This window comes from Diabrotica virgifera, chromosome 2 (genome assembly GCF_917563875.1).
Source record: "Diabrotica virgifera virgifera chromosome 2, PGI_DIABVI_V3a".
In the NCBI taxonomy this organism is placed as follows: Eukaryota; Metazoa; Arthropoda; class Insecta; order Coleoptera; family Chrysomelidae; genus Diabrotica; species Diabrotica virgifera.
In genome coordinates this window covers 177,550,012-177,569,038 of record NC_065444.1, presented here as the reverse complement: position 1 = coordinate 177,569,038, position 19,027 = coordinate 177,550,012, and the positions used below count along the sequence as shown (strand labels likewise).

Genomic DNA, 19,027 nt, shown 5'->3' with positions numbered 1-19,027 from the left:
GTCTGAAACGCTCCAATAATATTTTCTGCTAGTGGTTGGAGTCGCTGGTTTATAATATACTTACGTGAGGACTTTATATGCTATACATAGTATAGAGAAACTCCACGGTAGTTTTGCACTTCAAACAATGTTTAATTATTGAAATATAAATTTTATTTATTGCAATATTCAATATTAAAAATTTTATTAATTAAAAATTGCAATCTTAAAAATTTAAATTTTTGGTGCAACTATATTTCTATTAAATAATTAATACATTTATGCCCAGTATTATAAAACATTTAACTTACCAAGTAAAATTTAGTTTGAAAGTAAAACAACTTATTCTACAGATTTGCGTATTATAAACGCAAAGTAAATTAACTCGGGTAGTAAATCTGCGAAATAAACTATTCTTTAGTTTTCTACCAAGTAAATTTTATTTAACAAGTAAATATGACAGTAATGACAGTTTCAATGTGTTTTCGGCTGCTGTGAAAATATAATATACCTAATATAAGTAAGGTTAAGTTTTAGATTATAAGGATTATAATCATTTTCTGTTTGTAAATATATACTTAAATATTTAGAAATGTCCTCAGTATCCTCAGTGTCAGATGTTAATTCTCCAACTGTGTCTAGTGTTGACAGTGACCGGTCCGAACCAGAGCAAATAATAAGACGGCGGAGGGCTCGAGTTTTTAAAATTAGACAAGATCCGATCAACACATACACTGAAGAAGAGTTTAAGAGTAGATTTAGATTAACGAAAAATTCCGTTCGCTACCTTCTAACATTGATAGAAGACGACATCAATCCTTTGACTGCTAGAAATAAATATATATCTGCCGTAAATCAAGTGCTGATTACACTTCGTTTCTTTGCTTGTGGGTCTTTTCAAATTAATATTGGTGACCATTTCAATGTTACAAAGGCTACAGTTTCTAGAATTGTACATAAAGTTAGCCACACCATTGCAAGGTTGCGACCCAGATTTATTGAAATGCCTAGACTTTTACACAAAAGACGTGAAATTTGTGCACAATTTTACAACATTGCCAGATTTCCAAATGTTATTGGCGCAATTGATGGCACTCACATTCGAATACAGTCACCTGGTGGGAACGCAGCTGAAACTTTTCGTAACAGAAAGGGGTATTTTTCAATAAATGTACAGATGGTTTGTGATGCAAATTTAAATGTAATGGATGTAGTTGCTAGATGGCCTGGTTCCTCCCACGATAGTCATGTATTTGATAATTCTCTGATAAGAGCTCAGTTTGAAAACAACGAGTTTGGTGACACATATTTACTGGGTGACAGTGGCTATCCATGCCGAAAATATATTTTAACACCCTTACATGATCCACAAACACCAGCTGAAAGAAAATACAATTCTGCACATATTCGTACACGGAACACAATTGAAAGGATGTTTGGTGTCTTAAAGAGGAGGTTTCCTTGTTTGTCTACAGGACTAAGAGTCAATGTAAATAGAGCTATTCCAATTATAGTGGCAATTTGTGTATTGCATAATATATGTAGAAGAAGAAATGATGTGGTTATTGATAGTGAAGATGACAATAATAATGCAGAAGCAGAAGATCAAAATTTAAACTACGTTCCTAGAAATCAAGATAATTTTGCTGTAAGAAATGCTGTCATTGGCACTGCATTTAATAATTAAATAAAATGTTTATTTTAAAATTATTTACAATGCAATAAAACGTAATATAAGAATTATGAGTTTTTTATTTATTTATATTATATTTCTAGTTTAACAAAAAAGTGTTGACAATTCTCAAAACAAGTCACTCTTTGAGTCAACACAATTAATCTCTGGTAATAAATCTGCGAAATAAACTAAAGATGACACTAATAACTAATTTACAAAAAAATAAAATAAAATTAGGAGAACGGGCATTAATTTTTTAAATTCTCGAACTCATCCCCATACTGATGTCTTAGTTGTAGAATCTTTTCTTTAACTGCCAGCTCTAGTTTCTGTTTTTCTAATTTTAAAATGTCTCTACTTAACTCTTCCTTTTCTTGTCGAATTTGAAGAATTTTTAATTTAATTTTTTCCTTTTCTGAACCTTCTTCACACTTATTTTTTTTGTGATGCGGGACCCCTGATACATAATTAAGTCTTTTACACTTTTCCGGTAGTTTAAGAGGTTCATTTTCTGTGCATTGCTCAAGACTACCTTGATCCTGTACTTTTTCAGCAACTTGTGCAACCCCACCTTCATGACGAAGAAGTTCATCAAATGGAGCGGTGCTATCATAAATATTTACTATTGCCTGCGTTCCACTAGTACTAGCCATAGATAAATATTTCTCCCCAATGGAGTCTGACTCTTGAAATTTATTTGAACCGCCACCGGTTTTGTAAATTTCCACTTTTTGATTGGCCTTATCTTTTCTGGCTTTTTTTTTTAATACTATCATAAAGAAGTCTTCACTGGCCTGCATTTCGTATACCACTTTGTGCCGTTGCATTTCGGTGATAACTTCCCATACTTCATTCTTCAATTTTACACTTGTGCCATCCCTTAGTTTATTTTCAATTACATTCAAATATTGTTTTACAATTTCTAAAAGGTTTTCTTTCTCCTGCTCTGTGTAATTTTTTCCTCACTCTCGTTTCTTTTCAGCCTTGTCCATGTTTTGATAATAATTTATATATTTCTAATTTAAAAAAACACGCGATGACACTTCAGGAAGTGACAGAAATAAAATTAACCTAATTTATTTAATATTTTTCTTATTTCTTATACATATTTTGTACAGCGCCATCTGTAATTATACTAATCAACTACAAATAGTTGTCTATAAATATTTTATTCATTGGTTAGTTATTTACTTGGTAGTTTTACTTTATAATACGGAATTTAATTAACTTGTCGATTTAGTAGCAGAGTAAATTTATCCCACAGATACTTATTTGATGATTTATTTGTCGTTTATAATACCAGCCATAAAAATAGCTATTTGTATAACAAGGGAGGAAAGTGCTACTTTTCCTCCCGAGAATGAAGTTTACTGCCCGACGCGTAGCGGAGGGCAGTAATCATTCAAGGGAGGAAAAGGCACTTTACTCCCATGTTATACATATGGTTTTTCCACCTTCCTCAAATAACAAGTCATTTTTTCATTTTTACTTAATTTATTTATGTAACTAACCAACAAAATTTATTAGAACTAAAACTAACAAGTAAGTACAATATAACTGTCAACTGTCAAATATAAGTCAAATTATTAATGTAAACATTGTTAAATCAGAATAACAATTTACTGTTTTTTTACCATTCTGCAAAATACAGTGTTTTTAAATAAATGTTAAAATGTATAGATACTTACGTAATAGAAAATAGGTATTGTACAGGGCGTCAATAAGTTATATTTCACGAATGAAATACCATGACGTCACTTTTACTTTTCCTCCCTAGGGAGGAAAAATATTTTCCTCCCTAGGGAGGAAAAGTACAACTTTGCTCCCTACAATCAGGTCCGGAAAAGTAAACTTTCGGTAGAGGTAGGTGGAAAAAGTTATTATTAATATTACCATTTATATAAATTTTTGTTAGGGGCCCGAAAATTAAGTAGTGCCTCGGGCCTGATTTAAAGTAAAATAGGCTCTGTCCACAAGCCACTTTTAGGCAGGTGCTTTGGGTTCAGTTATTCAAACTTCAGATACAGACCTCCTGCTATGTGCCTGTCGCTTCTAGGCAAGCATAATAGGATTTTTTAACACGTAAGATATTTTCAGACATCCTTTTTAGACTGCGCGGAATATCCATGTGTTTCGTTTTTCGTTCATCCACTGAACACGTTCAGGGATATTCCGGGTCGAAAGAGGGCGTGGTTTTAGTTGGTAGGCGGCTGGTTATAAGGGGCACGCGGGACGCATGGACCATACTCCTGTATGTGTGCCCTGGCGTGTTCTCCTCTCCTGTCCGAGTCCAACAGTACTAGGGACATCTTCCCTAGTCAGCTAAGAGCGTTCCACCTCAGTCCAAAAAAAAAGATATGCAAATACAGACCACAAGGAAAGCAGGCATTCAATATTCATGCAGAAAATCTACATGAAAAAGAAATAAATAAAAACAGAGAAACAGCTCTCTTCATACTAAATGAAGAAAAATATAGAATTATTGCACAAAATACGCAGAATCTGATGTATCATAAAGCATAAAAATATCCACCCTAATACCATTCCAACTAAAGCTGGCTGTTACCTAAAACCATCAAGGCAAGTACATTAGGAACCTAAATTTTTTTTGACTGAGGTATAACATAACCGCAACAATAACAATTGGCCGTTACACACAGCTCTCTCAAAAAAGTCTCTTAAATTTTTTTTGAAAACGATTTCCAGGGTGGAAATCGAAACGTCAAGTATTTTTTTGGTAATAATGTAAATATCTTACAACCAAACTGTGGCTAATCCCATCTATAAACATAACATTTAACTTAAACATAAACATGTCAGAAGACAACAGTTTCAGAATCTTAGGGCGCATCCATAGTGCACGCTGTTTTCCGAGTCAGAAAGCCGAGTCCGTGTGCGATTAATCCTAATAACAACAAGGGGTGCCCGACATAATTTTGTCCAGACTACTTTGGACAAAAAGGACACTTTAAAATGCAATAATGCATTTCCACCCATTTTTCTATTGTAGACTATAATAATAATAATAAATAATTTATTCACCTTTTGTGTCATACATGTATGAAGGTAAGTCAATATCGAATTACATAATAAATATTACATAAAAAGTATACAAATTACACAAATCACTTGCACACTTAAAATACAAAACAAAAACAGAAATAATACAATACTCTCATATCCGCGACTACCCAGCTGTCTCTTGGATGAATTCGTCCAAGGAGTAAAATGCATTATTCAACAAAAACTCTTTCAGCTCTTTTTGGAATTTTCTTAAGTTATTTTGATTTTTTAAACTTAGCGGTAGTCTATTATATAGAGAAGGACCAGTATAGTAAGGGGATTTTTTAAAACCGGCATGGTTACATTTCATCAAACGAATTTTGTCACAGTTCCTCGTGAAGTGTGAATGAAGATCGCTATTTTTCTTAAACAGTTCAACCTTCTGGAAAATAAAAGTTAACAGTTTATATATATACACGGAAGGTACCGTAAGAATTCTTTTCTTTCTGAAAACTTCCTGACAACTGTCACGGTAATTTATGTCAAAAATTCGTCTGATAATACGCTTCTGTAAGAGAAAGATGCGCATACTTTCGGAAGCCCGGCCCCAAATAATGATGTTCTGCGCGATACGGGAATATACCTGCGCATAGTAAACAGAGATCAATGTACTTGATGGCATATCATTTTTTAATGCCGCTATCGCAAAATACGTCTTATTAAGCTGCTTACATAAATGATCTATGTGTTTATCGAAACTTAAATTAGCGTCTATAACTGTGCCTAAAAATGTTGTATATGTTGCTGTGTTGACTACCACATCTCTGTTACTGATTTTAAGTTCAAAAACGGGTTGGGTCGTTCTTCTCTCACCGTATGAAAAGTTTACAATCTTGGTTTTTTCCAAATTTACAACCAATCCATTCCTATCACACCACTCCTTGAATAGCCTTGTTAAATATTTTACTTTTATAACTACTTGCTCCAAAGTTTCTGCGGAAACTATCATGCTGGTGTCATCGGCATACATAAATAGGTCTTTATGTTCTCTAAAATACTCTGGTAAGTCATTTACATATAAAAGAAAAAGTAGTGGACCTAATATTCCTCCTTGAGGAGTTCCTAGGCTATTGTGAAAGATATCAGAATATACATTGTTTATCGCAACGTAAAACGGATGATTACAAACATATGAGAGTATCCAAGAATTCACTGGATTTCTGATACCGACTGCCTCAAGTTTTTCACGCAAAAACTCCGGTTTTAAACAGTCAAATGCAGCGATAAATCAAAGAACAAACCATATGTAAATAAATTTTTATCAATTTTATCATGGATAGATTGTACAAACTCGATAGTGGCGGTCTCACAGGAATGCCCCGGCCGAAAACCATGTTGTTTACTCGTAATAATATTTTCATTATTTAAATAAGGCATAATTTGGTTATAAACAGCCTTTTCAAATGTTTTTGCAAAGACACTTAAAAGTGTTATTCCTCTGTAGTTAGACAGGAGATTTTTTTCTCCTCTTTTGTAAACTGGAACTACCTTGGCCATCTTTAGTATATTTGGAAATGTTCCTGTGGATACAGAGTAGTTTATTAATTCAGTTAGAACGGGGACGATCTTATCTCCGCGCGGAGATTGCACGTGAAAAAAAATAATGTCTTTGGAATCATAAAATTTATATTTATAAATATTATGTCGGTACGTGCAAATGCTGTTAAATCGTTCATTATTTATTTGAGTACAGTTTGAAGTTTTGTTTGCGAAGTTATACAGTCTCTCAGTAAAGTATCTTCTTTTTGTATTGTCGGAGCAATCATAAGAAAAAGTTCTTATAATTTATTTGTATCCATTCGACGATGATTGCAATATGACATAAAATCCTTTTCAGCCAGTTCTCTTAGTAACGTGTTTGAGGCTTCCAGAAGCTCTCTTCTTGAAATCCATGGTCGCACCCACCAGCGTCGCCGTTTTCCTTCCTTATTAAATGATCATTTTGTGTGATCCGTGTTCAAACACGTGTTATGGAATACTATGCTGCTAATTCTTCTCCGGACTAATTCTTCTTTTTAGAATAAAATTACGTAGAATGACGTGGATTAATTTATTATACTGGAAAATGAAAATTACAATGTTCCGTTTATTTCTTAAAACTATGAATTTATAGGTTCTGTTATCTACAATCATTTAACGAGGTTTTGGATGGATTTGAGTACAAGAGATTGGACTCAAATATTAATATTAAAATAGCAAATACGGATAGCTTATCGAACAAAGAAATTTGCGAAATATATTATTGTTACTTATAGATACGAAGTATTAGACAAATAAACTAGAGAAACTTATTTATTTTAAATAAGAAAAAATAATTATCATTCCAGACCTGATCGTGTTACCAGCAACTGGTTTTATAAACAGCTCTGAAATAATATTAGTAAAAATCGTTAATTAACAAGTTAAAATTACTACTAAAGTGATAATAGTGATTATTTAAGTGCAGGAAATCATACGTGAGTAAAGAAAACTCTCATTTTGTTTGATTGCATGATAATAAACTGACCATTGTTCTGACTAACCTAACAATTTGGTTAGAATAAAAAGAGCAATTATCAAAATCTGGTTGTTCGTCAACTTTTAAATAAAACAGGTCCGTACTCAGCCAAATTAATGAAACCGAAAAATCGAAAACGACCAAAATGAATAATAATAACAGCAATGGTATTATTGATACTGATAACTCACCAAACACTAAAAAATATTCTACAGCATTGACTCATTCACCAATAACTTATCCAAGCAAAGAACAGGGAATTATCTTTTCTGCAATAGAGGGCCTCAAACTACAAGATTACTTATTAGAACTCGGACCAATTGTAGATCCAAAAAACATTATATTTTCATCCAAGATTTCAAACAACCGTGTTTGTGTATACTTATCAAGTAAATCAGTGGTAGACAAATTTTTAAAAGAACATAATTCTATTAAAATTAATAACACAGTAATACCAGTAAGAAAGCTAGTTACCCCATCACAAAGACTTGTTCTATCCAACGTAAGTCCCACAATTCCACATAATTTATTGGAAACCAAGTTAAAAACTATTGGATTACAGCTAATGTCACCTATCACATTCTTACGAATTGGAGCACCTGATCCAGCGTATAGTCACATACTTAGTTTTCGAAGGCAGGTGTACATATCTCCTCCAGAAGATAATTTCCAAATTCCCGAAGTATTAGAAATTTATCATGATGACTTAACATATCACATATATCTTACAACAGATACATTATGTTATAAGTGCAAACTACCAGGTCATTTGGCATCACGATGTGCCAGCCTCCAACTCCAAGCTCCTACTCCATATACTAAATCACAACAACAAAGTTCCTCTCTAGACAATCCCTCAGACAGCAATAATTCAAGTGAGTCTATATCAAATACTACTAACTTTGAAATGATATGTGAACAAACACCAATTACTCCTATACTCAATGAGCCTAATCACGACATACCCACTTCTTTTGAAGTTCAAACAACTTCAATAACTAATCCTACGACCTCTAAACGAAATGCAACATCTAGTCCAGAAGATACACCAGATATTACTAATTCCTCAGAAGCAAACTCTTACTTTACAAAACCTGTCCCAAAAGCTCCAAAGAAAAAGTTGAAGTCGGAAGGCAAACCCTCATTAGAATTTCGAGAACTGCCCCAAAACATAATCAATTTCATTGACAACCACAATCCTAAGTTCCCACTCGATAGTCAACAATTCACTGACCTATTAGAGAATACTCACGGTAGTAGTGATGCATTAAGCATTGCTAAAGACTATACCGAAAATATTCCATCTCTTATAGATATGATAAATGCAATACATTCGCAGACTGAAGATCGAAAAATGAAAATCAAATGTACTAGACTAACTAAAAAATTAACTAAAGAAGTGCTCCGACTTTCTGTTTCATCTGACTTCGACAGTGATGTATCTCAAAACTAATTATTTAAATAAAAATATAATTCATGTATAATAATATTTTACAGTGGAATTTAAACAGTTTTCACACCCGCCTACCCTTATTTCAGGTTTTAATTAGGAAATATTCTCCTGATATTATATGTCTTCAAGAAACTAATTTTAAAGACAACAATGTGTGTGACTTGAAGTCATATAATGTCTACTATCAAAATAGACAGACAAATCATGCCAGTGGTGGTGTTGCAATATATACTAAAACCGATTTACAAGTACACAGAATCACAATTAATACAAACTTAGAAGCAATAGCAGTAACAGTAACAACAGTTACTAATCAAAAAATGAACATATGTAATATTTATATTCCCCCGAACCATAATATCCAAGGAAATGAACTTTCCGACTTAATTATGCAAATTCCATCACCAAAATTAATTCTTGGTGACTTTAATAGCCATAATCTCCTATGGGGTTCCGAAAAAACTACTAAAAATGGAAAGTTATTAGCAAACATAATCAATAGCCTGAATTTAACAATAATGAACGATGGAGCTAAAACTCGTTTCGACGCAGCTTCTGGAAATTTTTCAGCAATTGACTTGTCTATTTCTGACCCATCGACGTTACTAAATCATACATGGCAAACCGTAGACGATTTATATGGAAGTGATCATTATCCAATAATAATAACAAAAATTTCCAACCCCACAACAAAAACCAATCCTTTTCAAAAGTGGAAAATTAAGCAAGCCAACTGGAACATCTTTAAAACAAAAATTACCGAAGAAATATCAAATATCCCTAGAAGTGAAGAAGACATAAACTTAACTTTAAAATTGTTTAATAACTTAATCACTGAAGCCGCCACAATTGCAATGGGAAAAACAAAGTACATAGCAAAAAACAAAGTTGTTCCCTGGTGGAATGAAGAGTGTGAATTGGCAATAAAGCAAAGTAAAAAAGCATTAAATACTTTCAAAAGACATAAAACTAATGAGAACTTGATAGAGCTAAGGAAAAAAAGGGCATATGCAAAATTAATTACTACCAGATCTAAAAAAGAGTCTTGGAAAAAATACGTTCAAAGTATTAACAGGAATACTAACATGTCATCCGCATGGAAAAAAGTAAAGAAAATAGCTGGCGTCAATACACAAAATGGAATAAAATACCTAGAACGAAATGGAAACCTAATTATTGAAAACAAAAAAATTGTAGAAGAATTAGCTGAAACATACAGACAAGAGTCTACAAATGAAAATTACAACAATATTTTTTTACGTTATCGGGAAGAAGAAGAAGCAAATCCAATAGAAGTTGTAGCTAGTAACGATGATATAAATACTCCAATTAATAAAACAGAACTGTTAGAAGCTGTCCAAATGTTAAAAAACACATCACCAGGCCCAGATGACATACCCGCAATATTCCTACAACAGTTACCTAACGAAGCTTTAGACTTCCTATTGAACCTTTTTAACATAATCTGGTGTAAACAAAAATTTCCCGACTTATGGAGACAAGCTATTGTCATCCTTATTCTAAAACCTAATAAGCCGGCAACAGCAGCAGAATCATATAGGCCAATATCACTTACATGTTCTACTTGCAAATTGCTAGAGAAAATAATAAATAATAGACTTATGTGGCATTTGGAACATCACAATTTACTCATACCGGAACAAGCTGGATTTCGTCCCTTAAGATCCACTACAGATAATGTTTTACATTTAGAAAGTCAAATTAATGAAGCCTTCTGTAACAAACAGAAATGCATAGCTGTTTACTTTGATATCAACAAAGCATTTGATTTGGCATGGCGATACAGAATATTAAAAAAGCTACAGACTTGGGGAATTCAAGGAAACATGTTAGCATTTTTGAATAACTTTCTACATCAACGCAAATTTTCAGTACGAAGTAATGGAGAACATTCTACTATTAAGTCTCAGGACAATGGAACACCACAAGGATCTGTAATTAGCCCTACACTTTTTTTAATTGCAATGAATGATGTTATAAAAAATCTCAAGAGACCTGCACAGGCTAGATTATATGCTGATGACATGATAATGTTCGTCAAAGGAAAAAATATTAATTCCATGGTCAAATTTTTACAAGAAGAACTAAACAAAATTGATAGTTGGTCTAATACGAGTGGATTCAATTTTTCAGCTGACAAGACACAATATATTATTTTTTCCAAAAAGCCTGTTCACACTAACATACCTACCTTAAAATTCGGCACAAAGTTATTGAAACGATGTACAGAGATAAAATATTTAGGTTTAACATTCGACGAAACTTTAAGTTGGAAATCACATATTAAGCAATTGGCAATATCATGTCAAAATGGTATAAATCTTCTTAAATGTTTAGCCAACAAACAATGGGGTGCTGACGGAGATACATTACTACTGTTGTATAGAAGCCTAATCCGATCAAAATTGGACTACGGATGTATTGCATATTCTTCAGCGTCAAAGTCAAATTTAAAAATCTTAGACATTATACACAACAATGCATTACGCATAATATCTGGAGCTTACAGAACAACTCCTGTTGCAAGCCTCGAGTGGGAACTTGGAGAGCCATCATTACATGAACGACGAAAATTACTTAGTTTATCTTACGTTTCAAAACAATCATCATTACAACCTGACAACCCTTTTCTTATTCAGTCATCGTTATCTAATATCAACATAAGGACACATTTACCATTTCAATTAAGGATCAAAAACATTTTAAACTCTATTGAAATTTTTAACTTTCCCTCAACACATTCAGCAAATGTAAACACGGCACCTCCCTGGTTAATACCTTTGCCTACTTTAAATTTACAACTATTATCATACCATAAATCCGAAACCAATCCACAAATATTTATAAGCAATTATAATAGAATACTTTCTTCTTTCCCTGAATATATCCAAGTTTACACAGATGCATCTAAAACAACTTCTGGTGTAGGATCGTCATTTGTCATAAGAGACACAATAAAAAGCTTCAAATTGCCCACAGAATCCACTGTGATAACTGGAGAAATGTATGCAATATACAGAGCTCTAAACCATATACAAACAGTCAAATCAGAAAAATTCCTTATTATTACTGACTCAATTAATTCCCTCCATATACTATCAAAAATGTACACCTGCAACCCGATTGCTAAATTAATTAAAAACAAGATGCAGCAGCTGAAGAACAAAACATTAGTCTTCGTGTGGGTACCGTCACATATAGGCATTAAAGGAAACGAACTAGCTGATAAAAACGCTCGAGAAATAGCAAATTCTCCAAATATCAGACCGATAATGAAACCACTAGCAGAAGATCTCAAACCGTATTTCAAACAAAAGCTTATATGTAATTGGACTAAATTTTGGGAAGAAAAATCTTCAAAGTTGAAAGAAATAAAACCAAATTTTGGACGATGGAATAACAACACTCCTAGCCGTTTCTTTCAGGTAGTATTAACCAGGCTTCGATTAGGACACAGCAAACTTACACATGAATATCTAATGAAGAAGGAACCTCAACCAAAATGTACGAGTTGTGATGTGCCGTTAACAGTGAAACATGTATTAACAGAGTGTCCCAAATATAATGCTGAAAGACTAACTTATAACATACCATCAGTTATAACGGAGATCTTTAGTGTCTGTACCAGTGAAAATATTGTGAAATTTTTAAGAGACAGTAACATATTGTACCACATATAATTATGTAATTTTTAGTCATTATTGTATACACTAAATCCATCCGCTAATAACCAATATGGTTGATGCGGCTTACTTTAAATAAAAAAAAAAAAAAAAAAAATAATTATGAATAGTATTGATTCTGATTTTTAATACCAAATATTAGTGATTTAAACATGAGACCCTTTTCATAATTGTAAATAACATATACCGGGTGACTAAAAACTATATAAAAATACATAGGTATATTAATATCGTACATATGAGTAGGTAGGTACATTACACCTCCTTTTGTAAGAATGAAAATAATTGTTAAAGAAATTTTCATTCAAATGGTAAAAACATGTGTTACATTATTATTTTGTTTTGACACATTTAAATATTTTCTTTTAGTCTTGATAATATTTCACTTCGTCTTATCGGTGTAGTTTCTGTGAAACTAGTCTCTTCGCACTTTTTGGATTCACTGTAATTGTCTTTATGATGTTTACACTCTATACTTAAATCTGTCTCATTTACATGTTTTCGTTTACTTTGGCATATATTTAGTGTTAAACAATTTGTGATTTGTTGACAACTACGTGACGAATTTCGACGAAGTCGTCGGTAGAAATATTTAATTATCCTGTATAAGATATAAAGTAACAGACATTTTATCAAAATTAAGATTACATAAGTGAAATAAGAACTATTTTTTATTGTGTCTGAAAAATTAATATTTGTTTCTGCTACCATTTTCTCTAAATTATCTAGTTTATGGCTTGCTAAATTTAATGCATCTCGGCCGAGATTATTTAATTGTAAGGGAACAAGGTGTAATTTGGATTCATTATGTATCTTAATATCATCACAACAGACTTCTGGAAGGGATAAATCTGGAATGATAGACTGAAAATTACTTTCTTTTGGATTTGAGACCGATATCAAGATAGTTGATCTAGTGTAGGTTTCGCAATTATTCGAGGTAGAAAAAATACCTGGGGTTGAAAGAACAATAGATATTGGCGTACTAGTCTGACAGCTTAAAGTCAAATCTGTTGGTTTAGGTAAAATGTATATCCAAGAATTTGGTTTACTTAATTTATGCCAAATTTCGTATTCCGTTTGAATTATGCGAGTATCGCAACTAGACGGTATGTTTGTTATTGAAGTTAACAATTCGGTTTCACAAACTGGATTAACGTGTGTAAATCGGAAAGTATCAGGATTTTTGCAAATAAGTTTTTCCTCATCTAATTAATAACAGCCTTCTAATGTATCAATAGTAAGATAAATGTTTCTATTTTCTGAAAGAACAAGATATTTGACAGATGGGAGAATAAAGGTAAGTTTCTTTAATGTTGGATGAATTATAGAAAGAGATATTAGGTTAAAGAGAGAATAATGAGTATTACTAACCAAAGGTATACTAACCGAAATTAAAATTTTGTTATCAAAATATATATATTTAAGTAAAATAATTTCGAAATACTTATGAGCATAATCGATAGTCAATGGAAATGGATAAGTCGATGTACTAGGCAAATGCGTTACTGTTTTAGATAATTCTTGAATTAGTTGGTCAAGTGTTATAACAGAAGGATGAAGGTTATTATTTCTTGCAAATAGAACAATGTTTATTAAAGCAGAATATTCTTGTTGTAATTCTGTTATAAATAAATTTAGTAAGGTAAAATGCTCTTCTATTGTTTGTTTTAAGTCTAAATTAAAATATTTATTATTAATTTTATCTGTGTAATTCGTTATTGATTCGAAATTTTTATCAAAAATTACTTTGTTTCGGTCTAGATTCGTAATAGAGTTATTAAAATTTGCAATCGTGGCTTTTACTACATGAATTTGTTGTTTGAGTAAATCAAGAAGATGATTTTCGTTAATTTCAGCTTTGTTAATAGCATTATTGAAATTTTCCGCATCATCACTGTCTAAGGTACCGAATAAAGTCCTAAAAACAGATCCAATTGCATTAAATAGAACTCGTTTTGGTCTAGAATGTTCATGCAGAATTAAATTTTTTAAAGTTTGTTCATCTTGGAAGAGTCTAGGTATGATTTGCCCCAAAAGTTTTAGTGAAGTATCACATAATAGTAATTCAGTAAGAACTGGTTTGTTTTGACACAGTCTTAATGTCTTTTGATAGGTGAGATCTACAAAATTTAATTTGTCTGTAAAAGGTTGTAAAGGAATATGACGTAATATGTTCCAACGAGTTTCAATACATTGAACATTTTTTATGTGTTCGTAATAAATTCCAGGTGATTTGTTGATAGGAGTGTTGGTGTATTGCTTGTAGATGTGCTCATCATTTGTCAACCATATTATTACATGCCTGAAACAAAAGCATGTTTCAATGTATTCATGTGAACTTTTATTGGTGTTTTATTTACTAAAATTGTACAATTTACAGGAGAACTTATCTCTAGTATTTTACATGGCCCATTATAATTTTGTGTAAGTTTCTTCGTTCGACCTTTCTTTGTTTGCTCATTTTGGAGATATATTAATTGTCCTTCTGAGAAAATTGTGTCATTAATTTTTTGGTCATAATATTTTTTACTGACTACTTTAGATTCTAATAGATTTGTTTTTGCCAATTCATGAGATTTTCTAAGCTTAAGTGTTAAATTATCTAGATAATCTTCATATGTATATTTAAATTCTACTGGTCTTATTATACTGCTAGGCAGATTAGGTGTATATCCAAATATTAGTTCATATGGTGTGAACTTGGTTGAAGTATGATTAGTTGTGTTATATGAAAACATAGCAAAATCTAGCCACTCGTCCCAATCGGACTGATCAGCATTAATATAATGTTTAAGATAGTCTGCTAAAGTAGCGTGACTCCTTTCTAATGCAGCATTTGATTCTGGATGATAAGTAAGACAATTTATATGTTTGATTTTAAAAAGCTTGCCGATTTGAGCAAATAATTTAGAAGTAAAATCTCGGCCTTGATCAGTAACTATTATATCGGGTTTTCCAAACTTGCAAATAAATCCACGAACTAGATTTTCAGCGATAGTCTTCGTTTCATGATTCGGGATTGCATAAGCTTGAGAAAATTTTGTTAAGTCATCTTGTAATGTTAATATGAACTTGTTGCCTGACTGAGTTAAAGGTAAAGGACCTACTATGTCAAAAATATCTTTTCTAATGGATTTGAGCTTGTTGTTGTTATCTCCAGGTTTTACGAATTTTTTCCTAACGAGTTTATTTTTATGACAAGATTCACATGATTTTATAAAGTTTTTTATATCATTTTTCATATTATTACATCTGAAATATTTTTTTATACGATTGTATGTCCGATGAAAACCAGAGTGTCCAGCCGTAGGACTAGTGTGGTTTTCTTGTAATATTGTAGTTATTTCTTCAGGTTCAGGAGTTCTTAGTATGTCATGAACAATAATAATAGATATATCGGTTTTTCTAAAAATAAATCTAATCATAGATCTAATTTTTCCCCAACTTAATTTATCGTAGCTAAAAGTTATTCTGGGTAGGCAAATTTTTGAGATTTTATCGTTTAATAACCAGTCTCTTAATTTTACTAGGGAATTAAATATGTCTTCGTAAGAGATATTGTCCCAATAATGATTTTTTATAAAGATGTAATAAAAGTTTTTATTTTGATCAGAAATATACATATGTAATGTCATTTAGTCTTGGATTTTTGGCTTCTAATTTTTCTATATGATTGAATTGTTTATTTATTTGCTTTTGAACGACCTCATTAAAATTTAAATCTACGGAAACAAACAATGCTAAATTTTGTGAAAATGATGTAATCTTTTCACTTGTTTCCTTTATTTTATCATTTGTTATTAATATAGTTTCGGATTTAGATAAGAACTGTGAATAAGTGTCATTATTTTCTTTACTCAATTGGTTTATTTGTAAGGTGACTGTTGTCGGATTTTTGTTTTCTTCACAAATATTTGTTTCAGATATGGTTAAAGGAGGACGACTTAAACAATCAGCATTTTGATTTAATTTACCTGGTTTATAAATAATTTCATAGCTATATTCTTCTAATGCTAATCTCCACCTAACAAGTCTTGATCCAGGGTCTTTTACATTAAATAGCCATGTGAGTGGTTTATGATCCGTATAAATGAAAAAATTATTTCCGTACAGATATGGTCTAAAGTGTTTAACACTCCATACAATTGCAAGCAATTCTTTTTCTGTTGTGCTATAGTTTGACTCTGCTTTGTTCAAGGTACGACTAGCATAAGCAATAGGTAAATCATCTGGTACTTTACCCTGAGAAAGTATGGACCCTATTGCATAATTACTAGCATCCGTTGTTAAGACAAAGGGTTTGGTAAAATCTGAATATTGGAGTATTGGTTCTGAACAAAGTATTGATTTCAGGTTCTCAAATGACTCTTGTTGAATGCTTGTCCAATTAAATTCAACATTTTTTCTCAGCAATTTTGTTAAAGGTTGTGTTAAAGCACTAAAATTTTTTATAAAGCGTCTATAATAACCAGTGAGACCTAAAAAGCTTTTAATATCTTTTTGTGTTCTGGGTATAGGAAAATCTGTAACAGCACATATTTTCTTTTCGTCCGGTTTGACACCAAATTCAGTTATTAAGTGTCCTAAATACATTACTTCGCGACGAAAAAATTCGAACTTATCTGGCTGTATTTTTTAGTTAAATGTAGACAATCTTTCGAATACTTCTTTTAATCTTTTATTATGATATTCTAATGTATCGGCATGAATGACTATATCGTCGAGATAGACAAAACATCTATAATTTTGTATTCCTGAGAGGACAGTATTCATTAGCCTTTGAAAAATACTGGGAGCATTTTTTAATCCAAATGGCATTCGTGAATATTGATAATGTCCAGAAGGAGTTGAAAAAGCAGTCTTTGGAGAATCCTCAGGATCCATTTCGATCTGGTGAAATCCTGATGTTAAATCTATTGTTGAAAAATATTTTGAATGACCCAATTGGTCTAATATATCGACTATATTCGGAAGTGGAAATGAATCTCCTATAGTAATATCATTTAGTCGTCGATAGTCTATAACAATTCGCCATTTTTTCTTTACTGAAGCATCGGCCTTTTTTGGTACAACCCAGAGGGGCGAATTAAACGGCGACGTTGATTCTTCGATAATACCTTGATCTAGCATACCTTTTATTTGAGTTTCTACTTCATGTTTGTGTACTTCAGAATACCTGTATGATTTAGTGCTAATAGGTACATTAGAATTTAAAGGAATTTTGCAGGTTATGGCATTTGTACTGGTAAGTTGATCTCCTTCAAGATAAAATATGTGATTGTACTCCTTGCAAATAGAAATTAAAGATAATTTTTCTTCGCTATTTACATGATCTGTTCTCAAGGCATTTTTTAACTTAGCAATTCTGTTAGAATTCGTATTATCTTTATAAGAAGATATTTTTCGTATGTTTACATTGCTTTGTAAATTTGGAATTTTTTCTATTGCTACTTGAATATCTTTTAATTCAACATCCGTTTCGGTAGTGTTTACGATTGAAGTAAAAATAAATCATTTTTTACCTTAACAACACTAGGACATAAAAATACACCTTTAAGGATTTCGCGTTCGGGACATAATCCTTCGCTTAATTCGTTATTTATTACATTCATTTGAACAATTGTTTCAGTTCTGAGAGCTAGAATCATTTTATTACTGTTTGAGTTAGAATTTGAGCTTTGTTCGAATGTATGAGTCTTCTTGGACTGAAAGTCTGAATAGGATTTTGATTCATAATTTAGTGAATGATGAGACAGAATTTAAGAAAGAATGTACTTACATGCAGAATATTAATTTTATGGTTAGTCGCATAGTCTCTTATTCCTGGTTCACCTCTACTTCAGATTGTTACTACAATAGGGTAGTAGTAACTTGGGCTGGCACTGGATTTGGAACTGGATTTGTACTGGACCCTAATGTAAACAGTTGTTGTAGTGGCGAATTTTCCACACTGACAGTTTCTTCCGAATGGTTCCTCGAAGGAAATAAGCCAATTCGAAATTTCCTCAGCTTTTCTTTCTCTCAGCAACCAGAGGAACTCTGTTACTGAGATCCCATTTCTGACACCACTTTTTTGTTATGGAATACTATGCTGCTAATTCTTCTCCGGACTAATTCTACTTTTTAGAATAAAATTACGTAGAATGACGTGGATTAATTTATTATACTGGAAAATGAAAATTAAAATGTTTCGTTTATTTCTTAAAACTATGAATTTATAGGTTCTGTTATCTACAATCATTTAACGAGGTTTTGGACGGATTTGAGTACAAGAGATTGGACTCAAATATTAATATTAAAATAGCAAATACGGATAGCTTATCGAACAAAGAAATTGGCGAAATATATTATTGTTACTTATAGATACGAAGTATTAGACAAATAAACTAGAGAAACTTATTTATTTTAAATGGGAAAAAATAATTATGAATAGTATTGATTCTGATTTTTAATAGCAAATATTAGTGATTTAAACATGAGACACTTTTCATAATTGTAAATAACATATACCGGGTGACTAAAAACTATATAAAAATACATAGGTATATTAATATCGTACATATGAGTAGGTAGGTACATTACACACGAAAGGAAAGCAAAATGAACATCCCTTAAAAAAGAACATTCACCCTAGTGAAATAATAGTGAACCAT

General features: G+C 31.8%; 1 protein-coding gene across 1 annotated transcript; it reads right to left on the bottom strand.

Annotated features, from left to right (window-relative positions):
* Positions 1-13,455: 13,455 nt before the first annotated feature.
* LOC126879726 (uncharacterized) lies at positions 13,456-18,527 on the bottom strand. Its single transcript, XM_050642936.1, has 2 exons — positions 18,154-18,527; positions 13,456-14,676 (listed from the first exon to the last, which is right to left on the bottom strand). Exons 1-2 carry the CDS (start codon positions 18,183-18,185, stop codon positions 13,584-13,586), a joined length of 1,125 nt encoding a protein of 374 aa, XP_050498893.1. The 5' UTR covers positions 18,186-18,527; the 3' UTR covers positions 13,456-13,583.
* Positions 18,528-19,027: the final 500 nt, after the last annotated feature.

What these genes read in the sequence shown, in the direction of transcription:
- LOC126879726 (XM_050642936.1), bottom strand. Translation starts at nt 18,185, where the DNA reads ATGCGACTAACCATAAAATTAATATTCTGCAT. An exon ending in ATAAAATTAATATTCTGCAT is followed by an intron (nt 14,677 to 18,153) that starts GTAAGTACATTC and finishes CTTTTGTTTCAG; the next exon opens with GCATGTAATAATATGGTTGA.